We start from the raw sequence: 21,528 nt of genomic DNA on the forward strand, positions 1-21,528 counted from the left end.
CCATGTACCATCCAACACATAAGGAGTCATGAACAATTCTTTTCTCTCCAAATGTATCACTAAAGATATGGCCTCCACAGGCTTTGGTTAATTATGATGCCTCAAGAAGAATTATACAAATGTCATGCTCCGAAGTTTCACAGGGTCAGAGAAACTCCAATAGATGAAAAAGAATTACTTTAGTTGCAAAACAAAGCTTAATAATTGTATGAAAATGCCTCCTTGGTTGCTGTGACTGTAAACCTCCAACTGACGATTTATTCCTGTACTTCCAACATATACAGTTGTACCTCTACTTACAAACTTAATTTATTTGTAAGAAGAAGCAATTTTTCCCATAGGAATCAATGTAAAAGCAAATAATGCACGCAATTGGGGAAACCACAGGGAGGGTGGAGGCCCTATTTCCTCCCAGGAGATTCCTAGCGAGGCTCCACGGAGGCTTCTCCCTGCCTTTTCCAGTTACAATTTCGGAGGCTCGGGTTTGTAAGTGGAAAATGGTTCTTGAGAAGAGGCAAAAAAATCTTGAACGCCCAGTTCTTATCTAGAAAAGTTCGTAAGTAGAGGCGTTCTTAAGTAGAGGTACCACTGTACTACTTGAAAGTTTCTCTCTTAAAGCTGACAATAGTTCCCTAAAACAGAAGCCTTCCCAAATTAGCAAATTAGAAGGATTTCATGAAGAAGGGAGAGTTATAAAAATCACAACATGCAAAACAAAAGTATTTACTGGTATTTATTTTTTTCGCCGTTTCAAAATTTACAATGCTCACAGTGCATTTAGAACAGTGAAGTATCAGTATCGCTTTATAAAGCTGTAGTAGAGCCACACCTGGAATATTGCATCCAGCTTTGGTCACCACATTACGAAAAAAATGTTGAGATTAGGAAACAGTGCAAAGAACAGCCACTAAGATGATTAAAGACCTGGGGACTAAAACGAATGAAGAATGCTTAAATTTGAGTTTGGCTGGTCTAGGAAAAAGAAGGACTAGCGGGGACATGCTAGGAGCATTCCAGTATTTATGGGGCTGCCAGAAAAAGGAGGGGATCAATTTATTTTCCAAAGCTTCAGAGGGCAACAATGGATGGAAACTAATCAAGGAGAGAAGCAACCTGGAATTAAGGAGAAACCTTCAGTAGTGAGGACAATTAATTAGTGGAACAGCTTGCCATCAGAAATCATGGGAGCTTCATCACTGAAGGTTTTTAAGAAGAGACTGAATAGTCACTTGTCTGAAATGGTATAGGACTGTGATGGCGAACCTATGGCATGCATGCCACAGGTGGCACGCAGAGCCACATTGGAGGGCATGCAAAACTTTGCCCTGTGTCAGCTCCAGCATGCATGCGTGTGCTGGCCAGCTGATTTTCAGCCTTGGGAAAGGCCGTTTCACCCTCCAGACACCTCACGGAAGCTTCCCTGAAGCCTAAGGCAAAAAAAATTCACCTAACAGATAAACCAGAAGTTTTGAAAAACACACTTCTAGTTTGACGTTGTGCTGTTTTTTGCACTCAGGAGGGTTCAGGAAAGCTCCGGAGTGCAAAAACAGCACAACGGGCAAACCAGAAGTGCATTTTCCAAACTTCCGGTTTTCCATTGTGCTGTTTTTTGTACTCCGGGGGATTCAGGGAAGTTTCCCGAAGCCCTGGATTGCAAAAAACAGCACAACAGGCAAACTGGAAGTGCGTTTTCCTGAACTTCCGGTTTTCCGTTGTGCTGTTTTTTGTACTCCAGGGGATTCAGGGAAGTTTCCCGAAGCCCTGGATTGCAAAAAACAGCACAACAGGCAAACTGGAAGTGCGTTTTCCTGAACTTCCTGTTTGCCCATTTAGGCATTTTTTTTTCACCTACCTGGCTTCAGTAAGGCCTGTGCACATGCCGGGGGGGGGGAGGTTGCACATATGTGGGGGGAGGGGAGGGGTGTGGGCATGTGCACATCCACACACACCCGTTTGGCACACAAACCAAAAAAGTTTCACCACCACTGGTACAGGATCTCCTGCTTGAGCAGAGGGGCTGGACTAGAAGATCTCCAAGGTCCCTTTTAGCTCTATTCTGATTCTGACAATTTTATATTTTTCTTATTAGAAACGATATATGATAGAACATGGTTACAATTTAATGGGACAGCATGAATTTTAGCTCTTTAGCAAAATTTTATCTCACAAAAAAGGATTCTGGGCAGCTTATGCAGTTTGACATGAAGAGGTTGAATCGCTAAAAACTTCCAAGATTCTTAGGGTCTGAACTTCTTGAAAATATTAGCAGTCATTGTTGACATTAGTGAGGTAGAGAGGCCGCAAATCTAATCTGATCTAAGGCAATTTCTTATATGAAGCAGTGGTTGAGGGTGACAGATAAGACACTGAACTGATAAAGGTGACTAAGCACAATCTGTTCCCTCATGAAAATGCAGTAGATTATTTCTGATCCTTTAAGCTTCTTACAGTAATTCATTTGTCAAGCTTTTCTCTACAGCTATGAAAATCAGTAAAACCCACTGTTAAACGCTGTAGATTTCTGTGTTCCAATATTGATCTATTAATAAGTGGAAATAAAAGAAGAAAATCAGTAAAGTTTTGCTGCATGACCAGGTGCCCTAAACTCAGAATGCAACTCCTTAAACAGGATTATCAAATAAATATAAAATAAAAAGTTGGCACAAACCTATCATGGTTTCTTTTGGGATGCCTTAAATCCATATATAAATTTGTTGCTTTGCAATACTGGAGGTAACGGGAACATTCAAGTGAAGAATCTCCCTGAAAGAAAATGACATAAAGATCTGTAGGTTATTATGATACAGCTGGCTGACAAGTGAAAACGAATTATGTGAACTAAATCAAAAATCTGCAGCACTATGTATTTGAATATTTAAAAGGTCACTGATTGGGGCTGAGGTGGTGGTGACTGCAAATGTTCCCTGCTCCCAAATTCAATGAGACATTTTTGTCTTTGAATCCAAAGTGTTGCACAATCTTTGCACAGTTCCATCTTGTACACAAATCACAACCTTTATCATTCAACATGCTGGCGGTGACCTAAAAAAATGCTTCAGGTTTCAAGGGGCGAGTACAAGTGCACTAGAGTGCCTTCCGTCCCCTGTCCTATTGCTCTCCTATATTTCCTATATCTTTTCTTCTATTCCTATATCTCTTCTTCTATTCTTTCATTGGTATGTTCTATTACTATACCTTCTTTTCTATTATTTCTTAGATATATTTTACTATGAGTATCTCCTCTATAACCTTCATCATGTATTTTACTATGTGTATATAGATATATACCCACTAAAACCCTCATTGTGTATTGGACAAAATAAGTAAGTAAGTAAGTAAGTAAGTAAGTAAGTAAGTAAGTAAGTAAGTAAGTAAGTAAGTAAGTAAGTAAGTAAGTAAGTCCTGGGTGCAGAAAGCCCTCAACTTGCCAAAACATCATAAGTCATTGCAGCTGTAAGTCAAGTCAGACCTGATTCTATTACAATTTTTATGGCGGTCATTAAGCAAATCACTGTGGTTGTGAATCCATCTTCCCTGATGGACATATTTTGCCAAAATTGACAAAAAGATTCGCAAATAATAATCACAGGAATGCAGGATACGACAACCAGTATTAAATGCAAGCCAGTTGCTAAAGGCCCAAATTGTGATCATGGAACCATGGAGGGAATATGACAATTTATGTGACAATGTCATCCATAAGTCACTTTTTACAAGACTGCCATAATCCTGAACCATCATTACACAAGCAGTTGTTGTACATGGAGAACTACCTAACTGCATGACTATTCCCTTCTGATTCATTCCAATCTAGATCAGCGTTTCTCAACCAGGGCAATTTGAAAATGTGTGGAGTTTAGAGGGCTGGGGGGGGAATTCTGGGAGTTGGAGTCCACATACATCTTCAGGTTGCCACGGTTGAGAAACACTGCTCTATTATTATTATTATTATTATTATTATTATTATTATTATTATTATTTATTAGATTTGTATGCTGCCCCTCTCCGTAGACTCGGGGTGGCTCACAGCATACAATAAGACATATAAAACAAATCTAATAAATTTAAAAAACATTTTTTAAAAAACCATTATTAAACCAGACATACACACAGACACACCATACATAAATTATATAGGCCTGGGGGGAGGGAAGGGGAATGCCTCAATTCCCCCATGTCTGACAGCAGAGGTGAGTTTTAAGGAGTTTACGGAAAGCAAGGAGGGTGGGGGCAGTTCTAATCTCCGGGGGGAGCTGGTTCCAGAGAGTCGGGGCCGCCACAGATAAGGCTCTTCCCCTGGGACCCGCCAGATGACATTGTTTAGTCGACGAGACCCAGAGAAGGCCAACTCTGTGGGACCTAATCGGTCACTGGGATTCGTGCGGCAGAAGGCGGTCCCGGAGATGCTCTAGATGAAAGGCAGGAGTAAAATTCAAAATTTTTCCCTACCAGTTCTGTGGGAGTGGCTTGGTGGGCGTGGCTGGGAAGGATACTGCAAAACCACCATTCCCACCCCATTCTTGAGGGAAAGATATTGCAAAATCTCCATTCCCGCTCCACTCTGGGACCAGCCAGAGGTGGCATTTGCCAGTTCTCCGAACTACTGTACTCAGATTTTCTGCTACCGGTTCTCCAGAACCTGTCAGAACCTGCTGAATTCCATCCCTGATGAAAGGATTTCATAATCCCTTGATTACACATTGTCCCTGTTTAGGCTATGGATATATGAGTTCTCAGTAGTTGAGATAAGTTTCCCCCCAGATATTTGAAACACACACATACACACAAACATAAACACAGAGTTTGTAGAAAGTTGGTGAAGATTTGGTTATTTCACCAAGTCTCAGAGAAAAAGTTCTTGCACTATCCCACTAGAGGATGAATCCTTTTTATTCTATCTTGAGCATCAACTCCCAGATTTCATATATTATTATTATTATTATTATTATTATTATTATTATTAATTGGATTTGTATGCTGCCCCTCTCCGCAGACTCGGGGCGGCTAACAACAGTGGTAAAACAACATGAACAATCCAATTAATAAAAACAACTATAAAACCCTTATTATAAAAAACCAAACATACATACAAACATACCATGCATAACTTGTAATAACTTAGGGGGGAAGGATAACTTAACTCCCCCATGCCTGGCGACAAAGGTGGGTCTTAAGTAATTTGCGAAAGACAAGGAGGGTGGGGGCCATTCTAATCTCTGGGGGGAATTGGTTCCAGAGGGCCGGGGCCGCCACAGAGAAGGCTCTTCCCCTGGGGCCCGCCAAACGACATTGTTTGGTCGATGGGACACGGAGAAGGCCAACTCTGTGGGACCTTATCAGCCGCTGGGATTTGTGCGGTAGAAGGCGGTTCCGGATGTATTCTGGCCCAATGCCATGTAGGGCTTTAAAGGTCATTACCAACACTTTGAATTGTGACCGGAAATATAGCTTCTTTTTTTTAATGAATGATTTTAGTTTTAAAATCTGATTAGCTCTTTTTAATCCCCAATTAGAAATCTGTTGGAATTTTATTCCACTCAGTTGATTGGAGTGGTTTATATTCTTTGTAAATAACAATAAAGCTAAAGATGCCTACCGCATTCTTAGCCTTGCAATGAGTCTTCACATTTTTCATCTTTTCTTGAACGTAACCAAAATCAGCTTGCTTCCAGAAAATATCCTGGGCCTGCTCAATGGTCTTAGCCCTGGCATACAAAACAAAAGACAGGAATCTCTTTAAGAAGAGTGAACTACAGCAGAATTTCAGGCTGCAGACGGATAGGTTCTATTGCATAACCTTTGACAGGGGTGTCAAACTCAAGGCCCCAGAGAGAATTTAGATGGTTCTTAATTTATGACCATAATTGAGACCAAAATTTCTGTCACTAAGCAAGACAGTTCTTAAGTCAATTTTGTCCCATTTGTCTTGCCACAGCTGTTAAATAAATCACTGCAGTTGTTAAATTGGTAACAGGTTTGTTAAATGAATCTGGTGGATTCCCTATTTGACTTGGCTTATCAGAAGGTTGCAAAATGTGACCATGTGACAGCCCCCCCCCCCCAGGACACTGCTATAAACACCATCATAAATACGAGTCGGTGGGCAAGCATCTAAATTTTGATCACATCACCATGGGGTTGCTGCAATGGTTTGAAGTGTAAAACATGGGCATAAATCACTTTTTTTCAGTGTCGTCATAACTTCGAAAGGTCACTCATTGAAATGTTGTAAGTTGAGAACTATCTATAGCAGGAGTGTCAAACTCAAGGCCTAGGGGCCGGGCAGGGCCCAAAGGGCCATCCTGGAAACAGTGAAGAATCAGCCTGCAATGCTTCTACCAGTGAAAATGGAGCTCACTCACGTCGGGGGACCTGACACTCTGCCAAAGCAAATAGTCTCCCAAGAGGGTTGCAGGAGGCCATGGCAGCAGAAAATGGAACTCGGGAGCCCATTTTCCTTGGCAGAGCGCTCAGGCCACTATAGGCGCTGCCGACATGAGTGACATTGAGCTGGCCATGCCAAAACATGGCCACATACCCCTAAGGTCATACACAACCTTGATGCGGCCCTTAATGAAATTGAGTTTGATACTCCTGTTATAAACAATGCCCTAAAATAGTGAAGCAATGAAAAGGGCATTGTTTTCCATTGTTCTCCCTCTACGCAGGAAAAATAACATTTATGGATACCTTGATTAAAACAAAAAAATAAACAAACCCTTAAAAAGGATACATGTTGGCTACCTGCACACAAACATGCAGATTTTTTGGCAGTAATATGTAGCTTCTGTATGGTTTTTTTTTTGCTTTTGTGGTGTTTCTCGACTTACAACCTCAGGATTCTAGACTGATATTACAAAAGTCCAAGTGTGCTCAGCTGCCAAAGTGAGACAATGATAGCCAACTCTTTGATTGATTATGTGTCATCAAGTTGTTTTTGACACCTAGCAAGCACATAGATAGATCTTCTCTATGATGATTTATCCCTAATTTGGCCTTTCTAGTCTTTCAATGTGATTTATCACCAGGTATAGATTAACAGAGTTGGAAGGGACCTTGTAGGTCATCTAATCCAACCCCCGGCCCAAAGAGGAGACCATGCACCATTTGTGACAGATGGCAATCCAATCTCTTCTTGAAAGCTTCCAGTGATGAAGCTCCCACAACTTCTGAAGGCCAGCTGTTCCACTGGTTGATTGTTCTCACTGTCAGAAAATTTCTCATTTTTAGGTTGAATCTCTCTTTGTCCATTCTCCATCCATTATTGGCCTTTGGAAAATAGCTTGAACCCCTGCTCTCTGTGGCAGCCCCTCAAATATTGAAACACTGCGATCATGTCTCTCCTTTGTAACACAGTCTGTCAACCCTACTGCTGATCATCCTCTTCTTTTTTCTTCCATATTTCCCAGTATTAGAGTCTTTTCTGGCCAATTTTTTTACTAGAGATTAAATAGTATGGATTTCAGATTGGGGTCATTCTTTGTCAAGTGGACCAGGTATCCCCACTCGACCACCTTCAATTTCAATGAAACTTTGCACATATATTCCTTATGGTATAAAACTGAGGTGCCCAAAATTTTAGGATATGGAGCTAAAATTTTGCACACCTCAGTTTTATACCATAAGGCAGTGGTTCTCAACCTTTCTAATGCCATGGCCCCTTAATACAGTTCCTCATCTTGTGGTGACCCCCCAACTATAAGTTTAGCGCCAATTCTTCCAACAGATCTTTAAGCTGATTGGCAAGAGGTCAGAGGGACAACCCCCTATTAACACCTGATTGGTTGGATTGTAAAAATATTTATTATTTTATTTATTACTTAGATTTGTATGCCGCCCCTCTCCGAAGACTCGGGGCGGCTCACAACACGTGGAAACAAATCATAAATAATCTGACAATTTAAAATATTAAAGATTTAAAAAAGACCCCATATACTAACAGACATACACACAAGCATACCATACATAAATTAGACATGCCCAGGGGAAGATGTTTCAGTTTCCCCATGCCTGACGGCAAAGGTGGGTTTTAAGGAGTTTACGGAAGGCAGGAAGAGTAGGGGCAGTTCTAATCTCCGGGGGAAGTTGGTTCCAGAGGGCCGGTGCCGCCACAGAGAAGGCTCTTCCCCTGGGGCCCGCCAACCGACATTGTTTAGTTGACGGGACCCGGAGAAGGCCCACTCTGTGGGACCTAATCAGTCGCTGGGATTCGTGCGGCAGGAGGCTGTCTCGGAGATATTCTGGTCCAATGCCATGAAGGGCTTTAAAGGTCATAACCAACACTTTGAATTGTGACCGGAAACTGATCAGCAGCCCATGACTGCTCTCGCAGCTGCATTCTGCACGATCTGAAGTTTCCGAACACTTTTCAAAGGTAGCCCCATGTAGAGAGCATTACAGTAGTCGAACCTCGAGGTGATGAGGGCATGAGTGACTGTGAGCAATGAGTCCCGGTCCAGATAGGGCCGCAACTGGTGCACCAGGCGAACCTGGGCAAACGCCCCCCTCGCCACAGCTGAGAGATGTTTTTCTAATGTGAGCTGTGGATCGAGGAGGACACCCAAGTTGCGGACCCTCTCTGAGGGGGTCAATAATTCCCCCCCAGGGTGATGGACGGACAGATGGAGTTGTCCTTGGGAGGCAAAACCCACAGCCACTCCGTCTTATCCGGGTTGAGCTTGAGTCTGTTGACACCCATCCAGGCCCCAACAGCCTCCAGGCCCCGGCACATCACTTCAAAATATGTTCCGAGATGCCAGAATAGAAGCTTTAGTTGCTAACACCATTGGAAATTTGTCTTCTCCCATGGTTTAGGCGACCCCTGTGAGATGGTCATTTGACCCCCCCCAAATGGGTCCCGACCCCAAGGTTGAGAACCACTGCCATAAGGAATATATGTGCAAAGTTTCATTGAAATTGAAGGTGGTTGAGTGGGGACACTGGTCCACTTGACAAAGAATGACCCATTGCTAAATTATTCTCTTGTATAAAGTAGACCCTTAATATGCAATAGTTGCTTTATCCCTCTAATATATATTTGTGGAAGAAATCAGAAAGGTTAAAAGCTATCCCAAACAATGACTACCCTTCTCACATTTTCGAATGTATATATGCATCACTGAATATTTAAAAATAAAATAAACATGGGAATGTTTAGTATTGGAGTTGACCTAAGGGAAGCAGTAAGTGGGCAATTTAAATAGAATGACCTCTGTTGAAAAGTATGAAGAATTTTTTGGCTACGGATCATGGGAATGTTAGCTAACATTATCTAAGAGCAAAAATATTCGCCTTTGTTGTTCTCCTTCCCATTCTGGAACAGATCCAGGGGAAATACCAAAAGGTTAAAAAATAGAGAAAGGTGGCAGATAAAGTTTCACCCAGCTCTCATCCAGAGTGGATTACAATTGTCATAAAGCCAGAAACATATTGGGCTATGTTAAGGAATATTGTTAAAAGGAAATGATCCAAGAACAAAGAATTCAATTTTTTTCGTTCTGAACTTTGATGAATCTCCTCAATGCCATGATGTTCCAGGGTGGGGAGGGGGAAATCGGTTGTTTCTTGATGTGAATCCATATGAGGTGGTCCGAATGCAAGATTTTCTCCTTCAGGATTGGAAGACCCCGGAATGCCTGAGACTTCTTCAGATATGAAAGATTTACTTCTAAGAAGCTGGGGTGGCGCAGCAGGTAGAGTGCTGGACTGCAGGCCACTGAAGCTGACTGTAGATCTGTAGGCCAGCAGTTCAAATCTCATCACTGGCTCAAGGTTGACTCAGCCTTCCATTCTTCCGAGGTGGGGAAAATGAGGATCCGGATTGTAGGGGCAATATGCTGGCTCTGTTAAAAAGTGCTATTGCTAACATGTTGTAAGCCACCCTGAGTCTAAGGAGAAGGGCGGCATAAAAATCGAATGAATGAATGAATGAATGAGAAAGAGAGAGAGAGAGAGAGGGAGGGAGAGAGAGAGAGAAAGAAAGAAAGAGAGAGAGAGAGAAATACAGTAAGAAAGAAAGAAAGAAAGAGAGGGAGAGGGAGAGAGAGAAAGAAAGGGAGAGAGAGAGAGAATGAAAGAAAGAAAGAAAGAAAGAAAGAGAGGGAGAGAGAGAGAGAAAGAAAGAAAGAAAGAAAGAGAGGGAGAGAGAGAAAGAAAGAGAGGGAGAGAGAGAGAGAGAAAGAAAGAAAGAAAGAGAGGGAGAGAGAGAGAGAAAGAAAATGAGGGAGAGATAGAGAAAGAAAGAAAGAAAGAAAGAAAGAAAGAAAGAAAGAAAGAAAGAAAGAAAGAAAGAAAGAAAGAAAGAAACTACCAAATCCATAATCTACAGAGTTGTGGTCCCAGATTGATGAATTGTATGTATGTGTATGCCTAGTTCCATGCCTATAAGATCGAAGACTTTCCCTCTTCACTTGTTAGAACATTGCAGGGCACTTATGAAGCTACCACCCATCTCCTTCCAAAAATGACAGTATGACTATACATTTGTTGCTTGTATCCTTACAATTTATATTGATTGGTTCCTAATATGATTTCATTGCTTATTTGTACCTGGACTATCATTAAGTGCTGTACCCAGTATCGGATTCCTACCAGTACGGATGAGGACGCCAGACCGGTAGTAAAACTGGAGCTGTGTGTGCAGATTTGGTCTCTGGTGTGCGCGCATGTGTGTCCCAGTGAGACGTTGCTTCTGCGCATGCTCAGGAAGCAAAATATTGCAAGGGGATGTATACGCACACAAGATTTGCTTCTGCGCATGTGCAAAAGCAAAAAATTTGCCAAAATCTCACACTTGCGCATGCCCCACAAAATTTTGCTTCCTGAGCATGCGCAGAAGCAAAATCGTGCCAGGATGCACATGCATGCCAGAGACCCAAAGCTGCATGCACAGCACACCAGGAGAAGCACATCAGGAGCAGAAGCTGCATGCGCAGCGCATTACCAGTGTGCCTTATGATTCTTGATGAAATGTTCTTTTATGTACATTGAGAGTATGTACACCAAGACAAATTCCTTGTGCGTCCAATCACACTTGGCCAATAAAATTCTATTCTATTCTATTAACCTTCTCTATGGAGACAATAAACTACCTCCCTCAGCAACTAAATTTTCTAAGTTTTAACCAAAATAAGATCTTTCTTTGCTATATATTAAGGTTTGAATAGTGTGAGACTATTTACTCCAAGGGGCATGCATAAGCACACCATTGTCCCTACCGTCCCTGTCCTACTATCCTATTGTCTTCTTTTATCATTATTTACCACTTATGGTATGCTTATACAAACTACAATCCTATATTTGTTTGAATAAATAACTAAATAAACAATTAAATAAATAACTAAATAAACAATTAAATAAATAACTAAATAAATAAATTAATTAATTAAATTTAAAAAAATAATAATTAATAAAATAAAATAAAATTAAAATAAATAAATAAAATTAAATAAAATTAAATAAAATAAATATCCATTCTGCGAAGCAGGAAAACCAAGACTGCTGATTGGTTAAACCAGTGATTTTCAACCTTTTTTGAGCCGCGGCACATTTTTTACATTTACAAAACCCTGGGGCACATTGAGCGGGAGGGGGGGGGTGTAAAAAAAGTTTGGACAAAAAAATTCTCTCTTCCTCCCCTTCGCTCTATTTCTTTCTCCCTCCCTCTTTCTCTCCCTTCTTTCCTCTTTCTTTCTCTCTCTCCATCCCTCTTTCTTTCTCTTCCTTCCTTCCTCTCTTTTTTGCTCTTTCTCTCTCCCTCCCTACATCCCTCTATGTCTTTCTCTCTCTCTACTTCCCTCCCTCTTTCTCTCTCTCTCTTGCTTTCTTTCTCTAGTTCTTTTTCTCTCTCTCTCGCTCTTTCTCTTGTTTTCTTTCTCTCTCTCTCTCTCTTGCTTTCTTTCTCTCTGAGCTTCGCGGCACACCTGACCATGTCTCGCGGCACACTAGTGTGCCACGGCACACTGGTTGAAAAACACTGGGTTAAACCAGCCGGCAGCCCTCTATTTAACGAGAGCTTCCCGGCTGGTTCCTTTCCTGGATCTATGACTCCTATAATTTTATTTATTTATTTATTTATTTATTTATTTATTTATTTATTTATTTATTTATTTATTTACTTACTTATTTTTTTATTATAAAGAGCTGCTAGTTACTCCTTGTCTCCCAGTCTCTTCAGTATCAGAAATTAACACTTCTCTTGTTCTCTATCTTAACAAGTGGAAGACACTAGCTTGCACACATGTTCGTGGGCATACTGCTGCCCTGATCACAATCCCAATTCTGCCACTAATTTGCATGGACTGATGCCACTTCCTGGATTTGTTTGGACTGGCCTCACTTCCCTTCATGGGAACTTTCAAAAGCCATTTGTTCATGTGAATGAGGAAATGGTCTGTTCATAAAAAAGAAGCTTCCTCTGTCTTTTTATATCCAAGGGTTTTTTCTCATTTCCGCTGAAGGGTGAAAGTGAAGAACAGAAAGAATGCGATGAACAAACCAAGGAAGGGGCTCAGATAAAATGCTCCCTCCTTGCCATTTTTGTATCTGTCCTATTTATCAACACCATTTTATCAACACCGTATTATCAGCACCATTTTCTAGTCTTCCCTGGCCATATTCATTTCTTCATCACCCATTTCCTGCCAGCAAACAAATAGGTTTTCCTTCCCAGCTACAGGTAGTCCTCAACTTACAACCGTTCAGTTACAGCAGTACTGGAAAAAAAAGTGATTTATGATCGTTTTTCCACACATGACTGTCGCAATATCCCATGGTTACAAAATTTGGCAACTGGCATGCATTTATGATGGTTGCAATGCCTTGATTCACTTCACAACTTTGTTACTAAGTTAACAACTGCAGTGATTTGATTAGCAACTGTATCAAGTAAGATCATAAAATGTTTCAAAACTCTCTGAATAACTGTCTTGCATAGCAGCTGAAATTTTGGGTTCAACTGTAATTCAGGGTTTGTGGCCTGAAAACTGCATCTTCAATACACCAGTGGGAAAGGGAGAGCATTTTCTTGCAGTCTTTCCCCAATTACCTGTGCTTTTAAAAACTTTGTTTTTCCATGAACATTCTGCAATCTTCATTTTTCAATATAAAAGTTTTCCAAATAAACAGGAATAGTCATTCAACAATTCCTTTCAAATCCAACTAATTTTAAGATTCCGTGTTGCTAAACCTCTGCAGTACTCTTTAAGACAGAGATCTCCACATTACAAAACTTAGCCAAAGTGGAACTTTATAATTCAAATGTGGGTTGTCTTTTTTAAAAAATCAAGAATCTCTTTTTTTTTTTAAAGACAAGTTTCTAAAGCAGTGATTTTCAACCTTTTTTGAGCCGCGGCACATTTTTTACATTTACGAAACCCTGGGGCACATTGAGCAGGGAGGGGGCGGCGGCTAAAAAAAGTTTGGACAAAAAAATCCTCTCTCTCTCTCTCTTCCTCCCCTTCACTCTATTTCTTTCTCCCTCCCTCTTTCTCTCCCTTCTTTCCTCTTTCTTTCTCTCTCTCTCCATCCCTCTTTCTTTCTCTTCCTTCCTTCCTCTTTTTTGCTCTCTTTCTCCCTCCCTCCCTACCTCCCTCTATGTCTTTCTCTCTCTCTCCTTCCCTCCCTCTCTTTCTCTCTCTCTCTTTCTCTCTTTCTTTCTCTTGTTTTCTCTCTCTCTTGTTCTCTTTCTAGCCCTCTCGCGCTCTTTCTCTCTTGCTTTCTTTCTCTCTCTCTCTTGCTTTCTCTCTCTTGCTTTTTTTCTCTCTTTTTTTCTCTCTTGCTTTTTTTCTCTCTCTCTCTTGCTTTCTTTCTCTCTTTTTTTCTCTCTCTTGCTTTCTTTCTCTCTCTCTCTTGCTTGCTTTCTCTCTTTTTTTCTCTCTCTTGCTTTTTTTCTCTCTAAGCTTTGCGGCACACCTGACCATGTCTCGCAGCACACTAGTGTGCCCCGGCACACTGGTTGAAAAACACTGTTCTAAAGCATCCATATCAACATCCTGTGCAGACATTGTCTGAATGCATAAGCACTCAACAGTAACCATTTTGCAATACTCACAATATGTGTTCAGGTGTTCAGTAGGTACATAATATGTAAGCAGTGAAATTTATATGAAATTTTACTTCATCCATTTTCTTCACACTTACCACCCAATTTCAGCATAATCACACGCTGGATATCCAAACCTGTTTTCTGGCTTGCAGGATTTCTCATAACCCCAACAAGCTTTCAATTTCTTCAAATGTTTCTGTCAATACAGAATTACCATTAAAATGATGCAAACAAGATTAATTTACCCAGTTGTGCAATTAAGATGATCAATTTCTGCTTTTGAAAAATGTGATTAAACATTTTTTTAAATCTTGAGGGGGTTGCAAAGAAAAAATAAAAAAAAATCAGAACTGCATCTATGTTATATTCCAGTGAATATAATGCTTGAGTACCAAAAGGGCATGCGCGTGAGTGATAGCGTGCATGTATGTGCCCACACCCATAATGCAATGCTCCCCACTCATGCATGCATAACCACCCCTGCTACCCCAAATACAGACCTCACTGAAACTTTCAGATTCCGGTAGGACCATTGGGCAAGGAGGAAGCTGTTTTTGGCCTACTGAGGGTCCAGGGAAGCAAAAAATAGAGCCAACGGGCTTATTGGAAGTTCAGAAACAAACTTCCGGTTGGATCAGTTGGGTCATTTTTCACCATCCCCAGGCTTCAGGAAGCCTATGGAGGGCAAAAAATGGCACAACGCCCAACCAGTAGGCCTGTTGGGTGAGTTTTTTTAACATCCACAGGCTCCAGAAGCTTTCCTGAAGCCTGGTGAGAGACAAAAGGGCCTCACCCCTGCCCTATGGAATGCCCAAAATCAACTGGCCAGCACGCACACTGGAGCTGACATAGGGCAACGCCTTGCGTGCCCTCAAAGATGGCTCCACGTGCCACCTGCGGCACCCATGCCATAGGTTCGACATCACGGTTATATTCATTGCTTACAAAAAAAAAACCAATACCTACAAATGTATCATATTTATGCCCACCAGGCTACCAAAAAAAGAAGTATCACTCTAATACAGCCTTTCAAACTGTCTTATAAACCCACTCTAGCCAGATATTATGGATGTTGCAATCTGAAGTTCAGGGAAGCGTGTTCTAACACGTAAGTAAATAAATACATATAACAAAGTAAACATGTTACTCAGTGTCATCAGCCATACATTATACCACTGTTATATCAACACATACAATGCCCCCTCATCTTAAAAAATACAATTCTGGCAGGTTCGCAAAAGCAATAATAGAAAACATAGCGGGTGGGGGGAATTAGATGCCTCCAACCTCTTCCTCCAATGTATTATTTCCCAACTTCCAACTTCATTTTACAGAAAGAACCAGCTTTTTACATCTTTCTGGAAGGCCAAGAAAGTGGGGCATATATATAATGCCTAGTTATTTATTTATTTGTTTGTTTGTTTGTTTGTTTGTTTGTTTGTTTGTTTGTTTGTTTATTTGACTTCTATGCCGCCCAAGGGGAATGGTGTTACAGCTCACTGGGCACCCATTTTGCATTTTTCTCCATTGTGAACAATATCCATTTATTCCTATTGTTTTTCTATTCTTTTGTCATCATGGAATAAGGATCCACTGTCTAGTGCAGAGGTGTCAAACTCAAGGCCCAGAGACTGGATCTGGCCCACGGGTGCTTATATCTGGCTCATGGGGTCAAGGCTGACTCAGCTTTCATGTTTGTTTGTTTGTTTGTTTGTTTGTTTGTTTGTTTGTTTGTTTGTTCGTTAGTTAGTTAGTTAGTTAATTAATTAATTAATTAGATTTGTATGCCGCCCCTCTCTGGAGACATATTTCCAAGGTCGGTAAAATGAGGACCCAGATTGTTGGTGGCAATATGCTCACTCTCTGTAAACTGCTTAGAGAGGGCTGTAAAGCACTGTGAAGTGGTATATAAATCTAAATGCTATTGCTATTCTGGAAACAAAGAAGAACTGGCCCGTGGTGCCTCTGTCAGTGAAAACAGAGCTCAGGAGGGCCACGTGTGGGTTGTTCCAAGCTCCATTTTTGCCAGCAGAGGGTTGCAACAGGCTGTTGCAGCCAAAAATGGAGCCATGGAGCCCATTTTCTGTGTCAGAGCACTCGGTCCACCACAGGCATCCCAGACATGAGTGACATTGAGCTAGACATGCCCACTCTGGCCACCCCAGGTCAAACATAACCCTGATATGGCCCTCGATGAAATCAACTTTGACATCCCTGGTCTAGTATCTTCAATGGCAATGATTCTATCACCAAAGCTAAAAATTGGAATTCATCTAATGTTTGCATCACTTTTAATTGATACGATTCTAAGACTGAAGCAAGTCTCCATTGGGTTAGGAAAAGGAATACTGTACTTACTTTATATGGGCAAAAATGTTCTTTCCTGCAAGCACTGGCAATGCCTGGATTATTGTGTAAAAAATATGGGATGTGTTCTTCTGGCAACATGATGCTTTCATAGGAATACCTTGGCTCTTGTAAAACGTTGCTGCCATTATGAAGGTGTCCGTCTGGTCCCCTGGCCACTATTTTTGGAAATAGAGCTCCCAACGTAAGCAGTATTAACATGGCAGTGGGAAAAACCTAAAGTAAACACACCAAAGATTTATGGGCTGTAGTATAACAATTCACCAGCCCTTAAACGCTTATTTTTAAACTCGTGCAGTTATATTCCCTGACATCAGAGAAATTCTTGACACTGGCATACTATTAATATTATAGATTCTAAACCAATGAGTAAGAGAAATGTGTCATCCCCAAGAGATTCTTGGGAATCAGGCAGAAGAAACTATGTAGGTTTCCCAAGAGTTCTATTTTCTCTGCTTCTAAAAAAGAATGGAAAGCAAAATAAACATAGTGCAGAAACATCTGATAAGGCAGTGTATTAAATTTCATAAAATGTCTATCTTGTTTATCTCTGAAAACAGGGCTGTACATGTGCATTTTTAAAAAATTGACATTTAGCCTTATAATTAAAGAAAGGCAGTCAAACTCAATTGCAAGAAGTTGCTTTAAGAAAATGAGGAGAGACCAGATCAGAGGTAAAATGCTACCAGTTCGGCCCAGTTTGGGCATATCAGTAGCAGTGGTCGCCAGTGGTTTAGAGCAGTGCTTCCCAACCTTGGCAACTTGAAGATATTTGGACTTCAACTCCCAGAATCCCCCAGCCAGCATTTGCTGGCTGGGGAATTCTGGGAGTTGAAGTCCAAATATCTTCAAGTTGCCAAGGTTGGGAAACACTGGTTTAGAGAACCAGTAGTGGCAGCAGTACAAGGCTCCACCCACTTGGCCATCTCCATTTTCTTGTTTTTAACCCTCTGCGCACGCACAGAGGGTGATAATGCGCCCATGCAAAGCGCAAAGTGCATACCCACAAAGCATGCACTTCAAAACTGGTAGGAAAACTAAGTAGATTTCATCGCTGGATCAGACCTGATACAAACTTCTCACAAAACAGTATCTGGAGTTATTTTCACAAATACACCTGGATAGGCTTACATCTTTTATGTGGATTTACTAACTTTTTTAAAAAAAAGACCTTTGTTTGAATTTATTTCTCACCCAATGCCAATAGACTATTATTAGTAATATGGAGAAAAAAACTTGTGTAATAAAATTAGCTCTTGCATTTTTGTTTTTGTTCACCGCTAGTGTGAAAATCTAATGTATGAAACGTGTTTGCCTACAGCAGACACAATTAATTAATATAATACCTAGGTTGTGATTACAGTAAGACTTCATAAACTTTCAGAGGTAACTGTTAATAACCTTAACACTAACCCACTGGATGAGAAAAAAAAGTACATGACAGCCCAAATAAACAGATGGATTTAATTAAATGCTGGATTTTTAAAAAGTAACAAAAGCAATAAAAATCATTTAATTGATTTATGCACTAATGTATAAAGTATGCCACATATAGGTAGTCCTTAACCTGTGACCATTGCTAAGCAAGGCAGTTGTTAAGTGAGTTTGTCCCATTTTATGACCTTTTTGCCATAATTGGGCTTGACACGTTGTATAAACTCAACCAAAAAAACCCCTCATCTAGATTTAGCCTAACTTGATTTGCTTTGTAAATAACTGATTTCTATTCCATAGTATATGACATATGCAGAACGTTTACTATGTTTCCTTTTAAGCATGAAATTTAACCACCTGCAGGCATTCAAACGTTGACTCGGTATTTCAAAGTGATCATTTTACAATTCTAATTCTATCTTTTGGGTTTTCTCTTCATAGAGATGGATTTGCAGAGAGAGAACCAGAATGGGACAGGAAGCCAAGCCAACAATCAGCATTCCTGTTTACTTAATTTAGCCAGAGAAATACCTATCCATCCATCCATGCCATTACCTCTATACCCTTTCAGGTTAAGAAGTGTTATGCAAAATACGGAAAGGAGTTAGAAATAGTAAGAAAAAATTAATCAAGATGTGAAATACAAAAAGAAAAAAGAAGAAAAAGAAAACAAACTTGAATCTAATGAGCACCAACATACCTTTCTATCCTTTTTAGGTCCATACACTGCTTCACACACTGCTTAGAAAGAGGTCTGTTGCTTTTCTCCGGTGTCAGATCCAAAACTGGAGAGCCAAAATTATGGTTTACTTAATCATCCATTCAGTGAAATTTAGGGATTTATTCCCCAAATCCTGTGTCATAAATCAAAAAAGTTGAGTTCACAAACTGTACAAAACCAAACCAATCATATTGGGAACAGACTGCAGACTGCATTTTTCTCATTACAACATTTATTTCATCTCCAAGATGGTATTATCGAGTCTGCAGAGAGGGGCGGCATACAAATCTAATAAATAAAAATAAATACATAAAATCAGGTAAACAGAAGTTGTGTCCTTTCTTCCTCAATGTTCCTCATGTCTATAGCTATTTCCAAATTTTAAAGTCACACTTTTGACTTCTAAAGTTCTTCTTGGAGCCTTTGCTATATTTACTCTTGTAGTTCCCAAACTCTGACTCCAATTTAACCACATGTAGCCGAAACCATCTTAAAATTTGGCAAGGGAGGAAGGTCTGGAATGATTTGCCCAAAGCACCCTGTGTTTTTCCAATCTTGGACCAATGTGTTAAAATGCACTAACTATAAATCTTAATGAGACTGAAATACATGTGACAATATTGTCCATGCCTGAAATAATATTAAGACAGTGGTTGAAACAATTGTACAGTATTTCAGTATTTGTTGTTAATTGTAGTGAATACAATTAATCTTTCAGAAAATGTATGTTGAAGCAAAGACCTCAGTGCCCTCTTATATACTGTATCTTATATTGTTCTATTCATCTGAAAAATATCTCACTTTTCCCTATCAAATTCTAAAATGTAAATTCAGATTACGGCACAGGGAACAAGGTACAATAACTACAGGAGTAACTCAGCAATAAACCATTCAAAAGTTAGCACTGCAGAATTGGAGAGAGGAAGGAGAAAGGTTTCCATAAACGAGAGACAAGTTTCCAAAGACAACAAAGGAAGGGGACAATGGAAGCCTAAGTATACAAAAAGCCACATACAGATCTTTAGTTATCATTCCTAGGACAGATCCCGATAAGTGAATAAGGAAGTCTGTAATCCAAGATATTTGTACCAGCAGCTTGGGAAAATTTTAATAATGAAAACAGTGGTAATAACCCACACAGCATTTCAGACATAAACACTCTAGAACATGTCCAGAGATTCTTTACTAGAAGAGCCCTATACACATCCACTCGCAACAGTATACCCTACACAACTAGATTTACAATCCTAGGTTTAGAAAGCTTAGAACTACATTGCCTTAAACATGACCTAAGCATAGCCCATAAAATCATCTGCTACAACATCCTTCCTGTCAATGACTACTTCAGCTTCAACCACAGCAACACACAAGCACACAACAGATACAAACTTAAAGTAAACCGCTCTAAACTCAACTGCAGGAAGTACGACTTTAGTAACCAAGTAGCTGATGCATGGAACTCACTACCTGACTTTGTAGTCTCATCACCTAACCCCCAAAACTTTTCCCTTAGACTATCCACTGTTGACCTCACCTGATTCCTAAGCGATCGGTAAGAGGCGTGCATAAGTGCACCAACATGCCTTCAGTCCGCTGTCCTTATGTTTTTTTCTCACTAGTATCATATATATGAATATTGTTATATCTTTGCATACCATCAATACGTACATGACACTGTTGACCTCATCTGGTTCCTAAGCGGTCAGTAAGAGGCGTGCATAAGTGCACCAACATGCCTTCAGTCCACTGTCCTTATGTTTTTTTCTCACTAGTATCATATATATGAATATTGTTATATATTTGCATACCATCAATACGTACATGACAAAACAAATAAATAAAACAAAATAAAACAAATAATAAAGAGTTAGAAACATAGAAGACTGACCTCCTGGTCCATCTAGTCTGCCCTTCTACTATTTCCTGTATTTTATCTTAGGATGGATATATGTTTATCCCAGGCATGTTTAAATTCAGTTACTGTACTGTGGATTTACCAACTATGACTGCTGGAAGTTTGTTCCAAGCATCTACTACTCTTCTAGTAAAATATTTTCTCAGTTGCTTCTGATCTTTCCAACTATCCTCATATTGTGCCCCCTTGTTCTTGTGTCCACTTTCCTATTAAAAACACTTTCCTCCTGAACCTTATTTAACATATTTAACCCTTTAACATATTTCACAGAGTAGGCAAGCTTTCTGAGAATATTTTAAAAAGAGCAAGGAAAAATTAGAGAAAAATTGTTCAAGGAAGGCATTTTCTGGCAACAGAAAGCCCAATCCCTGAAATCAGCAATGCTCTTTATGGAGACGATAGACCTGGGAGAGAGATCTCTCATTTGGATCTTGCAAACGCACCAGCTTGAGATGAATGAGATTTCCTGCCAGCCCCATTTTACGAAAGGAGAAAAGCCAAACAAGCGATTTTTTATATATATTTTTTGGTTCTCCTCCATGAGGCTGGCATGGAGCGAAAGCGCTGCAAGTGCCTGAGGGGACGAGTGAAACCCCCAGAGGAAAAGCCTCCCTCAGGTGAAAGGCGGGAAGGTCCCAAGCGCCCGTCGTGGGAGAGTCACACACTTACACCGAGACGCACCAAAAACTCTCCAACACCGGGGAAAAGCGCGCCAAGGCGAGCCGAAAGGATCAGAAGCACCTCGCCGAACTCCGCCTCTGCGGAGCTTCTCCGACCGCGGCCCGCGCCTTCCTTCCCACCCCCGGCGAGGAAAGAAGGCAGGGAGCCCCGATGGCAGCCGCGGAAGGAGGAGCCACCGCAGGGGTGGCTCGGCCCTCCGGAAGCCAAGCCGCGCTGCTGGGGATGCACAATTGGGGAAGCTGGGAGAGGGCTGAGCCCGGCCGGCTTCTCCGCCGTCCTTGCGTCCCCCCGAGGATTGCGAGGGCAAGAGAGCCGCGCCGGAGAGTCTGAAGCTGGTTTTAGCCGGGAGGTTCGGCATCCAAACAG

General features: G+C 40.8%; 1 protein-coding gene across 1 annotated transcript in view; it reads right to left on the minus strand.

Annotated features, from left to right (window-relative positions):
• EOGT (EGF domain specific O-linked N-acetylglucosamine transferase) overlaps window positions 1–21,288 on the minus strand; it is a 54,655-nt gene extending 33,367 nt beyond the window's left edge. Inside the window, exons 1-6 of the mRNA XM_070738194.1 lie at window positions 21,151–21,288; window positions 18,546–18,699; window positions 16,403–16,627; window positions 14,140–14,240; window positions 5,597–5,705; window positions 2,669–2,763 (exon numbers count right to left, since the gene is read on the minus strand). Of these exons, the coding sequence (XP_070594295.1) occupies window positions 2,669–2,763; window positions 5,597–5,705; window positions 14,140–14,240; window positions 16,403–16,612 (515 nt within the window). The 5' untranslated portion in view covers window positions 16,613–16,627; window positions 18,546–18,699; window positions 21,151–21,288. The remainder of the gene's footprint in view (window positions 1–2,668; window positions 2,764–5,596; window positions 5,706–14,139; window positions 14,241–16,402; window positions 16,628–18,545; window positions 18,700–21,150) is intronic.
• Between the last annotated feature and the right edge of the window lie 240 nt (window positions 21,289–21,528).

Source organism: Erythrolamprus reginae, chromosome 2 (genome assembly GCF_031021105.1).
Source record: "Erythrolamprus reginae isolate rEryReg1 chromosome 2, rEryReg1.hap1, whole genome shotgun sequence".
Lineage (NCBI taxonomy): Eukaryota > Metazoa > Chordata > Lepidosauria > Squamata > Dipsadidae > Erythrolamprus > Erythrolamprus reginae.